This window comes from Leucoraja erinacea, chromosome 3 (genome assembly GCF_028641065.1).
Source record: "Leucoraja erinacea ecotype New England chromosome 3, Leri_hhj_1, whole genome shotgun sequence".
NCBI lineage: Eukaryota > Metazoa > Chordata > Chondrichthyes > Rajiformes > Rajidae > Leucoraja > Leucoraja erinaceus.
In genome coordinates this window covers 88,067,072-88,082,993 of record NC_073379.1, presented here as the reverse complement: position 1 = coordinate 88,082,993, position 15,922 = coordinate 88,067,072, and the positions used below count along the sequence as shown (strand labels likewise).

The window sequence follows — 15,922 nt, the reverse complement described above, 5'->3', positions numbered from 1 at the left end:
GTTTTTTTTCCCCATAAGCAGTAGCTCTTCTCAACAGCCAAAAGTCTGTGGCCTCCTTTTGCTCTGGTATTTTATTTCATTCTTCACATGTTTAAATTATAATGCTTTCATTTTAATTGTCTACTGTATATCGTGTTGTTACTCGCGAGCAAAGCCCCAAGGCAAATTCCTTGTATGTATACATATTTGGCTAATAAAATGTATTCAATTCAATTCAAGTATGAAGTTGGGCGATCATGTTGCAGTTGTATAAGACGTTGGTGAGAATATTGTGTTCAGTTCTGGGCACCATGTTATTGGAAAGATATTGTCAAGCTTGAAAAGGTTCAGAAGAGATTTACGAGGATGTTGCCAGGATTAGAGGGTGTGAGCTATAGGGAGAGGTTGAGTAGGCTGGGTCTCTATTCTCTGGAGCGTAGGAGAATGAAGGGAGATCTTATAGAGGTGTACAAAATCATGAGAGGAATAGATCGGGTAGATGCACATTTTTTTACCCAGAGTAGGGGAATCGAGGACCAGAAGGACATAGGTTCAAGGTGAAGGGGAAAAGATTTAATAGGAATCCGAGAGGTAACTTTTTCACACAGTGGGTGGTGGGTGTATGGAACAAGCTGCCAGAGGAGGTAGTTGAGGCTGGGACTATCCCAGTGTTTAAGAAACAGTTGGACAGGTACATGGATAGGACAGGTTTGGAGGGTTATGGACCAAGCACAGGCAAGTAGGACTAGGGTAGCTGGGATATTGTTGGCCTGTTTGGGCAAGTTGGGCCGAAGGGCCTGTTTCCACACTGTATTAATCTATGACACTAATCTAATATGGTTTTCAAAAATTACCGCAGAACCTTGATCAGCTGGGCAACTGGGTTGAGAATCGAGTTTAATGCAGATAGTGTAAGGTGTTGCAGTCATAAAAAGGCAAGGGACTGTTGGAAATCACAGGGATCTTGGAGTCCAGGTACAGAGTTCCCTGAAATTAGCACAATGGTTAAATTGGGTGGTCAAGAGGCTATTTTTTTTTTTATTGGCCATCATCTGTCAGGGTATTGGGTATAGAAGTTGGAACATTATGTTACAGTTGTACAAGGTGTTGGCAAGTCTGTATAAGTTCTAAGAGAATTAGACCATTCGGCCCATTAAGTCTACTCTGCCATTCAATCATGGCTAATCTATCTTTCCCCATTCTCCTGCCTTCTCCCCATAACCCCTGACACCCTTACTAATCAGTTTGGTATGTTGTGTTCTGTTTTGGTCACCCTCATTAGGAAGGATGTCATTAACCTGGAAAGAGTGCAGAGAAGATTTATGAAGTTGTTGCCAGGACTCAAGGGCCTGAGCTCTAGGGAGAGGTTGGGCAGGCTAGGAATTTATTCCTTGGAGAGCAGGAGGCCAAGGAGTGATCTTATAGAGGTTTATTAAATCATGAAAGGAATAGACAGAGTATGCACACTTTTACCCAGAGTAGGGTAATCGAGAAACAAATGACAGGCTTAAGGTGTGAAAGGAAAGATCTAATAAGAATCTGAGGGGCACCCTTTTCACGCAGCTGGTGATGGATATATGGAATGAGCTGCCAGAGGAGTCATTTGAGGCAGGTACTATAACACCATTTAAAAGGCACTTGGACAGGTCCATGGGTAGGAACGCTTTAGAGGAATATGGGCCAAGCGCAGGCAAGTGGAACTAGTGTAGATGGGGCATCTCGGATGGCATGGGCGAGTTGGGTCAAATGGCCTGCTTTCATGCTGTATGACTCTATCTCTGTTAAGCTTTCAAGTTGTTTTTGTTTCATTCTGAAATGGATGTACAGTTGCAAATTAAGTATGTGGAGTTTTCCTTTGGACCATGCTGAGGGAATACCATATTGAATTGAATTATTTGGTTGGGAAGTTTACTTAATGCTAGACAGAGAACAACATTGACTGCCAGCTATGTGCACTACATAATTTTCTTATTTTCAAGATTCAAGAGAGTTTATTGTCATGTGTCCCAGATAGGGACAATGAAATTCTTGCTTTGCTTCAGCACAACAAAATATAGTAGGCATGAATACAGAACAGATCAGTGTGTCAATGTACCATTATATAAATATATACACACATCAATAAATAAACAGTTAAAGTGCAAATAAACAGATAATGGTCTATTAATGTTCAGAGTTTTGTTTCAGTTGCATTTACTAGCCTGATGGCTGTGGGGAAGAAGCTGTTCCTGAACCTGGACGTTGCAGTCTTTAGGTTCCTGTACCTTCTACCTGAAGGTAACAGGGAGATGAGTGTGTGGCCAGGATGATGTGGGTCCTTGATGATGTTGCCAGTCTTTTTGAGGCAGCGACTGTGATAGATCCCCTCGATGGAAGGGAGGTCAGAGCCGATGATGGACTGGGCAATGTTTACTACTTTTTGTAGTCTTTTCCGCTCCTGGGCACTTAAGTTGCCGAACCAAGCCACGATGCAACCGGTCAGCATGCTCCCTACTGTGCACCTGTAGAAGTTAGAGAGAGTCCTCCTTGTCATACCGACTCTCCGTAATCTTCTCATGAAGTAGAGGCGCTGATGTGCTTTCTTTATAATTGCATTCGTGTTCTCGGACCAGGAGAGATCTTCAGAGATGTGCACGCCCAGGAATTTGAAGCTCTTGACCCTCTCCACCATCGACCCGTTGAAAAAAACGGGACTGTGGGTCCCCATCCTACCCCTTCCAAAGTCCACAATCAGTTCCTTGGTTTTGTTGGTGTTGAGGGCCAGGTTATTGTGCTGGCACGATTTAGTCAGTCGGTCGATCTCTCTTCTATAGTCTGACTCGTCCCCATCAGTGATACGTCTCACAACAGTGGTGTCGTCAGCGAACTTGATGATGGAGTTTGCACTATGACCGGCTACGCAGTCATGAGTATAGAGTGAGTACAGCAGGGGGCTGAGCACGCAGCACTGAGGTGCTCCCGTGCTGAGTGTTATCGAGGCTGACGCATTTCCACCAATAAGAACAGTCTGTGGATGAGGAAGTTGAGGATCCAATTGCAGAGGGATGCACAGAGACCCAGATCTGAGAGTTTGGTAACCAGCTTGGAGGGGATGATTGTATTAAATGCCGAGCTGTAATCAATGAGTAACAGCCTGACATATGAGTTTTTGGTGTTTAAGTGGTCCAGAGCGGAGTGGAGAGTCAGCGAGATCGCATCCACCATTGATCTGTTGTGGCGGTAAGCAAACTGCAGTGGGTCCAGGTTTTTGTCGAGGTAGGAGTTGATTTGCTCCATGATCAACCTCTCAAAGCACTTCATCACCACCGGCGTTAGTGCCACTGGTCGATAGTTATTCAGGCACGTCACCTTACTCTTCTTGGGCACCGGTATAATTGATGCCCTTTTAAGCAGGTGGGAACCTCAGACCTCAGAAGTGAGAGGTTGAAAATGTCCATAAAAACTCCAGCCAGTTGGTCCGCACAGGTCTTTAGAACATGACCGGGTATACCATCAGGTTCAGGTGCTTTCCGAGGGTTCACCCCTCTGAATGATTTTCTGACGTCGACCTCTGTGACTGAGACCGAAATACCATCACAGCGAATGGGGGCTCGAGAAGGCACATCCGTGTTCACCCTATCAAAGCGTGCGTAAAACGCATTGAGCTCGTCAGGGAGTGATGTTTCGCCGACATTTGAGCTACCTCCTGATTTCGCCGTGATTGCATTCAGGCCCCGCCACAGCTGCCGAACATCTGTCTCATCCTCCAGCTTGGAGCAGAAGTCCCTTTTGGCCTTTTTGATGGCCTTGCCAAAGTCGTATCTGGACTTCTTGTAGACCACTGTATCATCAGACATGAATGCCCAGTGTCTGGTCTTCAGAAGAGTGCGGATCTCTGTTTTACTTGATTTTGTTGACTTGAGCGAGTCTGATCTGCAGCCATTTTGTATCCTGCCAGAGTGGAGCTTTTTTCAATGCAATCCGGAAGAATGATTATCATTTATAGGCGACAGATAGCACAATGGGCTAAGAGTTCGGCTGGCGACCGGAAGGTAGCCGGTTCAAATCCCGCTTGGAGTGCATACTGTCGTTGTGTCCTTGGGCAAGACACTTCACCCACCTTTGCCTGTAATGGAATGTACGGCGGCAGGCGCGGGCACACCGCGACGCCCTGTGTCTCCCTTTCAAGGGAGATGCTAAAAAAAAATGCATTTCGTTGTCTCTGTACTGTACACTGACAATGACAATAAATTGAATCATTTCATTTCATTTCATTTTTTTTATGTCTCTTATTTTAATTAAGAATTTAGTTGAGAGGTTTGGCCTTGGCTGCAAATTTTACATTTTATTGAAAAGTATTAGGAGGAAGTTTGTGCAATCACTGGGGCTAAGAATTAAAAAGAAGTGTTAAAGTGGCTTAATGTTTTCCACCAACATGTGGATCCTGAGATTAAAAGTTCTAAATTCTACTTGCGTACAATATATCACCAATGAATCTTCACTTATTGCAGAAGGTTTCCAGTTTTATTTCTGTAATGTGAAAGTGCTAAATTCAATTGAACATGAGTCATGTCCATGGTGCCGGATTTCTGTTGTATTAATATTACCCTAACATTATGGAATGCTTAAACCATGTAGCTAAAAATAATAAAAGGTGCTGACGTTGGTTATTAATTTGCTAAATGAGGAATTCCAAACCTGTTGCTAAGAGCAGAATTATGGAATTGTGAAATGTTAATTAAACAACAGCATGAAATTTCCTGAAGGTATGCTTATTAAAATTAGAAATAATCTTCAATGGAACGTAATGGAAGTATATCTTCATCCTCTAACTTAATAATTCAATTATTTTTCTTTAACCTTTCCCAATTAATACTGTATACGAGTAAGTGGCAAAAAATAAACTTTCACTTTCCAAACCCCATTCTTCTTGGTATTGCAACTGCTTGACAATCCCCCATGGAGGACTCCCGATGTGCAAAATCCCACCCCCACCCCTCCCCTCCCCATGACCATCTGCAGGTCACACACATGCAGTTGCTCGAGATTGCTGCTGCATGACCTAAAGGTTGACTGGCTGAGCAAGTTCAAGGTTTGTGCTGGGATCTGATCCATGATTGTCAATTTTTCATTAGCTAATAGTTAAACAATTATGCCTCTGACATAGACTTTGTTTTCCTTAATACTCTGCAATATGCCCTCCAATTTATCAACTCTCAGGTTTAACAAAGTATTGGCTATGCTCATCGATATTTTCTGCCAGTACTGTGATGTTAAATGCGCTGTCGGCTCTGCTGCCATACATGTAATGTGAGACGTTGCCTTGTTCCTGCACAATGGCACGGTGAGCCATGGAAATTGACAAACTATATAAATAATGAGCCCTTTTAGTTCATTACTGTCATATGCCACAAAGTCAAACTGAGGCATCTTCAGTTAATGTCCTTGAGGTCAGGGAAAGTAAACGTGGCAGGTTTGAAATCATTTAAATTTTCATTTAGACAGCAAAAAGAAAAGTGCAATTATAGGCCGACATGAGCTGCCTTAGTGCAGCCAGGGCCGGATTTGCCTATAAGCTAGACAAGCTTAAGCTTAGGGTCTCGAAATCTAGGGGGGCCTCGCGGGATTCACCAAGGAAAAGACTGGTCTAGGGCCTCAAAATCTGGGGGCCCCCTACCGTCTATCTCTCCCCTCTCTCTCTCTCTCTCTCTCTCTCTCTCTCCCCCATCCCCCCCCGATCTCCCCCCCCCGCTATCCGTGTCCAGGGCCGCCGGGCTCCGCTCGCTCCTCATCCGCCGGCACGGCAGGCTGCCTTGCACATGCGCATTGCTAAGGCCTGCACGTCCTCCCCCCTGCACATGCGCTCAACCATGGCCAGCACATCATCGGCCACCCTGCGCATGCGCACTGCAACGGCAACTGGTCGGACCTGGGCACGGTCTCCCTCGCTTTGAATTGTGGGAGATTTGGCCGCCATGTCTGTCCGGTCGCTGCCTCGCCGCCAGCGCTGAAAACCAACGCGGAGGGGGCCTCGTAAGTGGAACAGCTTAGGGCCTCTCTTCATCTAAATCCGGCCCCGAGTGCAGCTATCTATGGGTGCAACAGTATGACATATTGAAATGCCCCTTTTCGGTTTAGAATCACTGCAGTTACATTTAATAGAAAATAAATTCCTACAAAGTTTAAAAACAACTGACTATTTTGAAACTCAAGATTTGTAGAACCTTTTCTGATTTAAGTTTGTTGCTGATTCATGGCTTCCATCTGCACAATGTGGATTATCCCTTGGAGAGTAAAATGTCTCTTCAAAGAAGACTGGGAGCAAATGTAACAGCAAGTTTTAAGCCAATTCTATGAGGCTGTTTCCTTAGGAATTTTGAATTGACTTCCTGAATGTTGACAAGAAGGTATGTTTTGATGAACAATAAAAGTAGTTCAGCTAAAAATGTTTCAAGTGCTAAATTGATTCTGGACATGCTGTTGTGGTTTATGATGGCCTATCAACACATTCTGAAGGATATTTAGGGATTGGCAAAAACATTGATGTTCCATAAATCAATTAATGAGACAAAATAAATTATTTAAAAACATTAGTTGGTTTGACCTGCTTGGTAGATCTGGGGTTATCGCTCTAGAGTCTACTTTCGTTTAGTTTGGAGATACAGACTGAAAACAAGTCTTTCGGTCCACTAAGCCCACGCTGACCATCAATCACCCATACACTACCTCTATCCTGTAAAAAAAGAATTTACAGAGGCCAATCAACCTACAAACCTGTACGTCTTTAAAATGTGGAAGGAAACCAGAACGCACGGACTAAACCCACGTGGTCACATGGAGAACTCTTAAACTCCGTGCAGCCAGCATCCTTAGACGGGATCAAAACCGGGTCTCTGGCATGTCAAGCAGCAACTCTATCGCTGTGCCATTGTGCTGCCCTGTTTCTCTGATCATCCGACGAAATGAGCAGCTTAAACCAGTTTCTTGACTGCAACCTCTATTTACAAAAATGAAAATATAACACATCCACCTCAACCGGCAATAATGTGACAAAAAAAGACACAGAAATTGCTTGAAATCTCAACGGGTCAGGCCTCACCCGTGGGAAGGAAGATAGTATCTGTATTCTAGATTGAAGACTCTTCGTCAGAACCTATGAAGGATCCAAAAGAATGTTAAGTTTCAGGGAGGGGGGTGTCTATAATAGTGTAAAGCCGAGCTTACCATGGGGATAGCTGTAAACGAGGTTAGAGGGTCATGTATCAGTTTCAGGTCTTGCCCAGTGATTGAGATTTAAAGGGTTATATCCTTTGATCAAAAACAAGAATGTTCTACCCATTGATTTTCTTGTTCCTTTGCTTGAGATATGTTAAATTATTTGCGTATATCATGCATAAGGGTATTGCCAAAAACTCGAAAAAGATGTCTTCCTGATATCCCTCATTCATTACCTTGATGGGTAGTGAACAGGCCAAATTTTGTGATAGTTGTTCTATTTTATTACACATTTTACTATTCAACCAAACTTGGCCACAGTCAAATGTATATTGTAAAGTACTTCACATACTTTTGTGGGGTTTTTTGCACTGATAAAATAAACCTTCTGTTGAAATGATCAGTCTCACACATTGAGGTTAGAACTCACAGTCTTTATTGCAGTACAAATGGAGGGAACACAACGTGCTTTTATCTCTGTGGTCCGCATCAAATCTAAAAGAGAGAGAGTGACACACCGGCTTATAGGGCCGGTCCAGGGTAGGGATGAAGATCTGGACTGGACTACAAAAGCATTAACTCCTAATAAAATAGATATGATAATCGCATGCAAAATGTAGGTACAACTGATTACATATAATACATATGGTATGTGTAAGTAAGCTGGAGGGAAGTTCAAACGTAGCCCGGGTACTTTACGGTGGGCTTGCAGATGCAACCTGCATTTTCTCCCATTACCGGAGATGTGATCGGTGGTAGATTAGGTGCAGGAGATTGAAACAGCATCCCCAGCGATGAAACAGGAGACCTTGGTAGTGTGGAGGCAGCGTGGCCATAGGCAAAATGACCAGATCAGGAGTGGATGGTAATAGTGGTATGGTCGGGCCAATGCCGCTGGATGGGGATGGAAGTATCCCCATGCGGTCAGGATAATACGGAGATGGTGCGGGTTCGTTTACGGGCAGGATGTGCAGTCTATTATGTCTGCCGTTGACCAAATATGATTGTAGTTTGGAAGCAGTTCCAGAAATTACACCGAGGCGGTCGTGACCCTTGTTGGTTTGTAGACGGACCACCTGTCCCATGGCTAGTGGTGGAAGTGGTCTGCTCGTCTTAATATACCATCCTTTTTGAACATCATGTTATTGTTGTAGCCTGGACTGGATTTTGGATGATGAGATCACATGCGGTACTAGCGCCTGTTTCACCACAGGCAGTGTGGCTCGGGTTTGCCTTGACATCAGTCACTGGGCGGGAGAACCCAATAATCGGGTCGCGGGAGATGTTGTACAGGTTGAGCAGGTCTAGGTATACGTCGGATCCTGCTCTGTGGGATCATTCCATCACTTGTTTGGCACTCCTGACAGCACGTTCAGCCAGCCCATTTGACCGTGGGTATTTGAGGCTGCTGGTGATATGATGAAAACCCCAGCATGTAGCAAAGTCTTTGAAGTACTGGCTGGTAAATTGACTGCCATTGTCAGACAGTAGCTGATATGGAGACCCATGAACAGAAAAATGGCATAACAGCTTCTGGACTATGCCTGCAGAGGTAGGGCTACTGAGCACATCGATTTCAAGCAATCCGGAATATGAGTCGACTCGAACGAGGTATTTTTGCCATGCCACTCAAAAATGTCAGTGGCCAATGTGGACAATGGGAGGTCGGGAACCGGGTGTGAGAGGAGTGGCTGCTTTTGTTGATGTGATGTCAAACTGTTGCACACTGCACAGGACTTTACTTTCTCACAAATATAATCAGCCGTGCCAGACCAGAAAAACATGCTTTTCGCTTGCAGGACAGTTGCCTCTGCACCTGGGTGTCCCGCATGGACAGCGTCAAAGTATTTGCTGTGTAAGGAAGCAGGAATTGCAGCTTTGTGGCCCTTTACGATAATGTCCTCTTGGAGTACTAGTTCATCACGAACGGCAAAGAAGGGCCAGATTAGGAGCGGTAATCTGTATTGCTTGTCTGACGGAGGAGAACGATCGTAGGGTATCGTCAGCGGCAGTTTGGGCAACCAGGTCCTCCAAACAGGATGAAGAAACATAGGAGACTGTCATCACAAGGAAACTGTCTTCAGCTGTGGATGATTTCTCGCAGGTCTTCCGTGGAGCACGTGACAGGGTGTCAGCCAGGTGCATGCCCTTGCCACGTTTGTATGTTAGAACAATGTCATATTTCTGTAGCTGTAGCAACATATGTTGGAGGCGTCATGGAGAAGCGTGTATCAGTTTGATCAGAATGCTGATTAGGGGTTGATGGTCAGTCTCAATCATGACCGTTTTTCCGAAGATAAAGTCATTAAACTTCCTGCAAGCAAAAATGACCACTAGCAGCTCGTTTTCAATCTGAGCATAGCATTGTTCCGTGTTGGTCATGGTGCGAGAAACGGGCCTGATGCCATCCCCGTTATCTTGGAGGCAAGCTGCTCCTAAACCGTACAGCGAGGCATCGCTAGTCAGTGTGACATGTAGCTTAACATCAAAGTTGGTGAGGGTGGGGGGGGCACAAGACATTTGTTGTTTAAGAGTGTCGAACGCCCTCTGCTGCTGTTCATGCCAGTACCAAACAATGTCTTTGTGGGTTAGCTGGCGCAGTGGGGCCGATAGTTCACTGAAATTTGGAATGAATTTCCCTAAGTAGTTTACCATGCCAAGGAATCTCTGCAGGCTGAGCATGTGTGTGGGTGCTGGTAACTTGTTGATTGCAATAGTCTTTGATGGATCAGGTTTGAGGCCGTCACTGGTGAGCACCATGACCCACGTAATTCACCTCGCTCACTCTGAATTTGTACTTTAGGGGGTTGAACTTGAGGTTGATCACTTTAGCGCGGTCCAGAACTTTCTTTAAGTTTGCATCATGTTCTGGGACCGTTTGTCCAGCAACAAGAATGTCATCAACAATGATGGAGCATGGGTAACCTGCAAATAGTTGTTTCAATATGCACTGAAATACCTCACTTGCCAAGTTTATGCCGAATGGCATACGCAGGAATTTGTAATGTCCGAAGGGTGTGCTGAAAGTGGTTAGCTTGGAAGAGTTGTGATCCAAGGGAATCTGCCAGAATGAACTCTTGGCATCTATAGATTCTGCCGAGACTATTTGAACACCCACAGCGTCTACCTGAGCTGGGGCATAGTGGAATCTACGAGCACGTCAGCCAGATTGTGGAGAATGGAGGAATGAATGGCTGGAGCTGCAGCAAGATGCGCTGCACGGACATACACGGTGAAGTCCTCTTCAAAAATGCGCTCGGCGAGGTCACAATCGAACACTAAAGGTTCAGGCTTACGAAGTCTGCCAACCATAGTAAAATAACAAACTGAACAAAAAAACAAACTAAAATAAACTGAAACCAACTAGGCATGTAAGCAATATATATACAGTAAAGACACCTTCCCCTGATTTAATGACCATATTCTTATTGTATATTGAGTTGAACATTAATGTCAAGGAATGATGATTATATATATAGTTGTGAATCAGTTTATAAAATTAACAAAGGCCTGTTGTCCCCCTAGATTTTAAAGGGAAATAGAAACTGACAGAAAGGTGTGTTTTATGCCAGTTTTCATTATAGTATATATTGTCGAACGATTTCTGACATTTTTCCTAAATTAAATTGTGCATGTTCCATTTGTCCTTGCAAGTTTCTGAAATCAATAATAAAGTATGAACACATTGATATTAATCCAATATTTTTCCCCCCAGAATCTCTTCTAATTACCTTTGGTGTTTTTTTAGCTATCGATCTGAAGAATGATTCTGGAGAGTTGTACAGGGGAGCTGCACGCCATCAGGCTGACACTACCTTCATGTTGTCAGATGAAGATTTCATGCAACTAGTATCAGGAAAACTTAATCCTCAAAAGGTAGATCTTAAAATTATAAATGGTAAACAATAAAGGAATGCAAGATGTCTTGTCCATATGTAATTACAAAATGGCCTAAATTTTCCTACTCCCTCTATGGCATGGTACTTTGAACAATGCACTTTTATACACCCAATTGAGAGGGACTTTATCATAGATGTACACAGCATAGAAACAGGCACTTCATCCCACTGTGACCATGTAGGCCATCAAGTAACTTGAGGCTGAAGACGGTGCGATACTCACGTGAGGGTGGCTGGGACGGCGTTCTGGCGGTGGTGGCCTGAGTCCGGGCCAGCGGCTGCGTCTGCAGGACTGGTGGGCGGCAGCTTCGACCACCCCGGGCCGTGGTGTTTGAGCCGCGGGACTGATTTATAACATCGCCCGGGGGGGAGTATCGCCTCAGCACAGATGGAGAAGAGGAGGGAAGAGACTGCAGACCTAAGACTTTTGCCTCCATCACAGTGAGGAGATGCTGGGTGGACTGTTAATATGTGTTTATTGTTGTTTTTATTGTATTATATTATATGTATGACTGCTGCAATTTCGTTCAGACTTCGGTCTGAATGACAATAAAGGCTATCTAATCTAATCTAATACTAATCCTATTGACCGATACTTGGTCCATAGCTTTCTAGTGGAGGTGACTCAAGTGCTCATTTAGATGTTACTTAAATGGTTTGAGTACAACCCGCTGAGGCATTGTATACCAGATTTCAGCTACCTGGGAGGGAACATTTCTTCTGTGGCTCCCCTCTAAATCTCTTACTGATATACTCAACCTCTGCCTTAGAGTCTCAGATACTTCTGCCTTGAGGAAACGTTTCCTACTATCTACCTCATAAATCAAGTGTGTCCATTCCCCCTTGATCCACTTGGCTGAAAGGAAAACAAACGTAGCTTACCCAGTGCCTCTTTATAACGGAAACACTCCATCACTAGCCTGATCTGAACACGGCTGTGTTTGGCCATTCAGGTCAGAAATTCATAAAGGGTTGAACAGCAATTTTTTTAATTTATTGGTGAAAGTGCTGGAACCCATACAGTTACAATTTGATAGATGCAAGTAGGTTGAAAAATATTTGGATAATTATACTAGGTCTTTAAATTGTGACAATGCAAATTGATAAAATAATCCATTACTGTAGAAATGTGAGAATATTGTGGAATGATCATTAAATTAGGTCATTTGGATAGATTGATCAAGGACAACATTAATCTGGCAAATTTAAGACTATGGTTTCCAGATTGGCAGATTTTCTGGTCTATTAAATGTTTTTTTCATATTAATAGTCTTTTATTTTGCTGCTTTTGCAATGTTTCGGAGCAGGAGAGATTTTTTCAGTAAATTTGAAGGAAATGACAAAAATTGGTCTACGAGAAAGTTTAAACGGAGTGTAGGAAATGAGGCCTGGTGCACTTAAAAGGAGTATGGGACACGTCACCAAGTGAGCCAAAAGCTGAACCACTAGGATTCTTGAACAATCGGGTAGAGGTTTATTGGAGTTTTACTGCACTAAACCGTTTGTAAAAGCTAACTTAAATGGTTCAATAATAATTTATTTGCCACGTGTACCGAGGTACAGTGAAATGCACTTGTTAATTTAAAAAAATAGATAAAATGAGTACGATACTTCTAACAATTGTATGTTATTGAATTACTTTTGCCTGTTTGAGTCTGCAGAACCTCCTGCCTCCATTTCCATCCATAGAAAAATGCTGGAATTGCAGAAAGGTCAATGGGCTGAGAGACCAGGCATAATGGATTCTCATCCTTTTGTTTCTGCTGTATGTGGAAAATGTGCAAAATTGGAATTCAACCTGCTTTTAGAAAAGCAGGTCTCCCCACTGTTCACCTTACCACCTTCTACAGGGGTACCATTGAAAGCACTCTGACCTCCGGCATCACTTCCTGGTTTGGGAGCTGCAAGGCCTATGAACAAAGACAGCTAAACAGGATAGTGAAGACAACCAGCAGGATCATTGGTGCCCCCCTCCCTTTCCTGTTGGAGATCTACCAGAAGCACTGCATCCTTAGAGCCATCTCCATTATCAAGGACCCCTCCCACTATATCTTCACCCTCCTGCCATCTGGGAAGAGGTACAGGAGTATCAGCTATAGAACCAGCAGGATGCTAAAGGGCTTCTTCCCACAAGCAATAAAAATGGTTAAGGACTGTGTCCTCTCCCCATACACACACACACACCCCACATCTAATCCCTCCCCAACACCTTGACAGCTAGTTACCTGTCAAGGTGAAGCCACTAAACAGCACTTACAATTGTTCCTATTTTGGGATCGATTGCTCTGTCTGAATGTCTGTTTTAGTTCTATTTCAGTTCTATCTTAGAGATGATAATTTTTAACTTGTAAGTATTTCTGTTTTTATTGATGACAAAACTGATGAGAAACATTTTTTTGTTTCTTCTGTGTATGCAAGTACTCAGTGAAATGACAATAAAGTGAATAGTAATAATGGTTCTATTATCTTAATACCTCCTTTAATTTTGTGTGTTTTTTTTTTCACAGGCTTTCTTTTCAGGCAAGCTGCATATTAAAGGGAACATCATGCACAGCCAGAAGCTTGAAATGATCCTTAAAGATTATGCAAAGCTATAAGAAAACTTTGATTTCTGAGTATGTGAATCTGTCTTTCAGAAGCAGCTGCGGGCTTTTGAACAATGTACAGTAATAAAACTTCCTAGCAATGATATTATGTTCCCTTTTTCTTGCATAGCTATCAGCAAAATCAACTGGCTTTATTTCAAATGGTAAATTTGACCAAATTACTCTCTGGCTAAGAACTTTCTGCTTTCATCTCATTTCTGTTTGCTTTATTTTGAAGAATTTCAGATAGTAGCAGGACGGTGTTTATTTTTAAAACAACAGGAGAAATAACTCCCCATTCTGTCTGTACTATGTGTAATGGCCTTGATGTTCTTAATCTTTGCATTGCTTGCATTGTTCAGAACAGGAGCTATTCAGTTCTCTGTACTTCAACCATTAACCATTCTTTGTAAAACATCCCGATTTTAGAGGAATGGAAATGTTGCAAGAACATGCGTTAGGTTCTAGCTTCAGGTAGATGCTGGGTTTTAAACTGTCAGAGGAAGCAGTTTTTGGTTCAATAATTCTAATTATACTCTGGGATATTTTCTTAATTTGACAAGATAACTTGCTGCTATTGGCATGTCTACCCTTGTTTCATTTTAGCAGTTTTAATTCTAATGAACCAACTCTTGTAAAATGTATGAAATAAATTGGGAATTATGTTAACTGCATTTCTATCCATTTTTATATTAATTTTAATGTGATGGAAATATACCAGTAGGCGGTTTTGTGTTTCACTGGCATGAGTTCAGTAATTGAGATCTACCTCTGTTTGGATCATTTGGACGACGTGAAGGATGTCCAGCAGTCTAAATAAAGGACACACTGAGGACTAGTCAGAGAGACTATTTACTTAATTAACAAATCCATAATGGAAACATCTTTCTTACTTCATAACAGTACAAGGATCCTGTGATTAGCATCATTCTTGTCTATGTGAAACTTGTTATAGCAAATCAACACATATCTGGTATAACATGACATGACTTCAGAATTAAGGGACAGAAGTTTAGGGGTAACATGACTTACTCAGAGAGTCCGGTGTGAATGAGCTTCCAGTGGAAGTGGTGGAGGCAGGTTCATTGGTATCATTTTGTAGGCAATGTATGACAAGGGAATGGAGGGTTATGGTATGAGTGCAGGCAGGTGGGACTAAGGGAAAAAAAGTTGTTCGGCACGGACTTGTAGGACCGAGATGGCCTGTTTCCGTGCTGTAATTGTTATATGGTTAAATATTAAATTACAATTGCAATTGTATTATCCACCATATGGCAAGATTATGAATGAAATACTGATCAAGTGAACATGAGCGACATTAATAAATAATTGGACCCATACCTCAGATCAAAAGCATAAATTAACCCTGACGCTGAATTGAGTGATTTACCCAAGCAGAAATGGGGAAGTGTTGTTTGGCCAGATGCTTTTGACTTTGGGAGTCAAATTTGTTGACAGGTTTGATTTTTTTTTAATGGAGTAACTCAGCCCGTCAGACAGCATCTTAGGATAACATAGATGGGTGACGTTTCAGGATTGAGACAATCTCTCAATGCTTCTTTCTTTGATTCCTGTTTCTACATTTGGCTTTCTTTTAGAGTGGGAATGTTGTGGAGAGGCAGTAACTCAGGATGCATGTTGGAAACTTTGAGCATGTTAATGGGAATACGAGGTGTGCATCGAATTGACAAACAGCATATTTTGAGGGTTTGGGAGCAAAGAAGATGATTAAGCTTGGTCAACGGGCAACTTGCATTTCAGTGCTTCTGACCCACAAACATTTTGTTCAGTATGGTCACAGCAGCAACATCTACCACAGAATTAAGAAAATGTCCAGGTTCTATCCATAAAAATCACCCAATCTGTCCACTGCAAAACATGGCTTCTAATGGAAGTTGGCTTCTATAATCAGCAAGTTATCAAATAAGTCTTATTGTCTGATGCTCAGTTTGGGTTTTGCTTGAACCAGATGAATAGACATGGTTGAACCATATACGGGAGAGCTGAATTCTGGTAGTTAGGTGAGTGTACCTACTTTTAATACCATGGTAGCATTTGCCCAAGTATAGCATCAAAGCTTCCTGGAAAAATAAGCGTCAAGGATAGAATACTCTGGTTGGAGTCATACCTATCACAGAGGAAGACGATTGTGTATTGTTGAGGGTTCCCAGCGTGGGGAGGCAGTCGACTGCCACGCGCGGTGGCAGGCAGAAGACAAGACTGTTCAGTGAACACTTGTAACTGTCGGCACTAGAAACGTGGCAA

General features: G+C 42.8%; 1 protein-coding gene across 1 annotated transcript in view; it reads left to right on the top strand.

Moving 5' to 3' along the window:
• hsd17b4 (hydroxysteroid (17-beta) dehydrogenase 4) overlaps positions 1 to 14,326 on the top strand; it is a 110,815-nt gene extending 96,489 nt beyond the window's left edge. Inside the window, exons 23-24 of the mRNA XM_055633148.1 lie at positions 10,922 to 11,049; positions 13,580 to 14,326. Of these exons, the coding sequence (XP_055489123.1) occupies positions 10,922 to 11,049; positions 13,580 to 13,669 (218 nt within the window). The 3' untranslated portion in view covers positions 13,670 to 14,326. The remainder of the gene's footprint in view (positions 1 to 10,921; positions 11,050 to 13,579) is intronic.
• Positions 14,327 to 15,922: the final 1,596 nt, after the last annotated feature.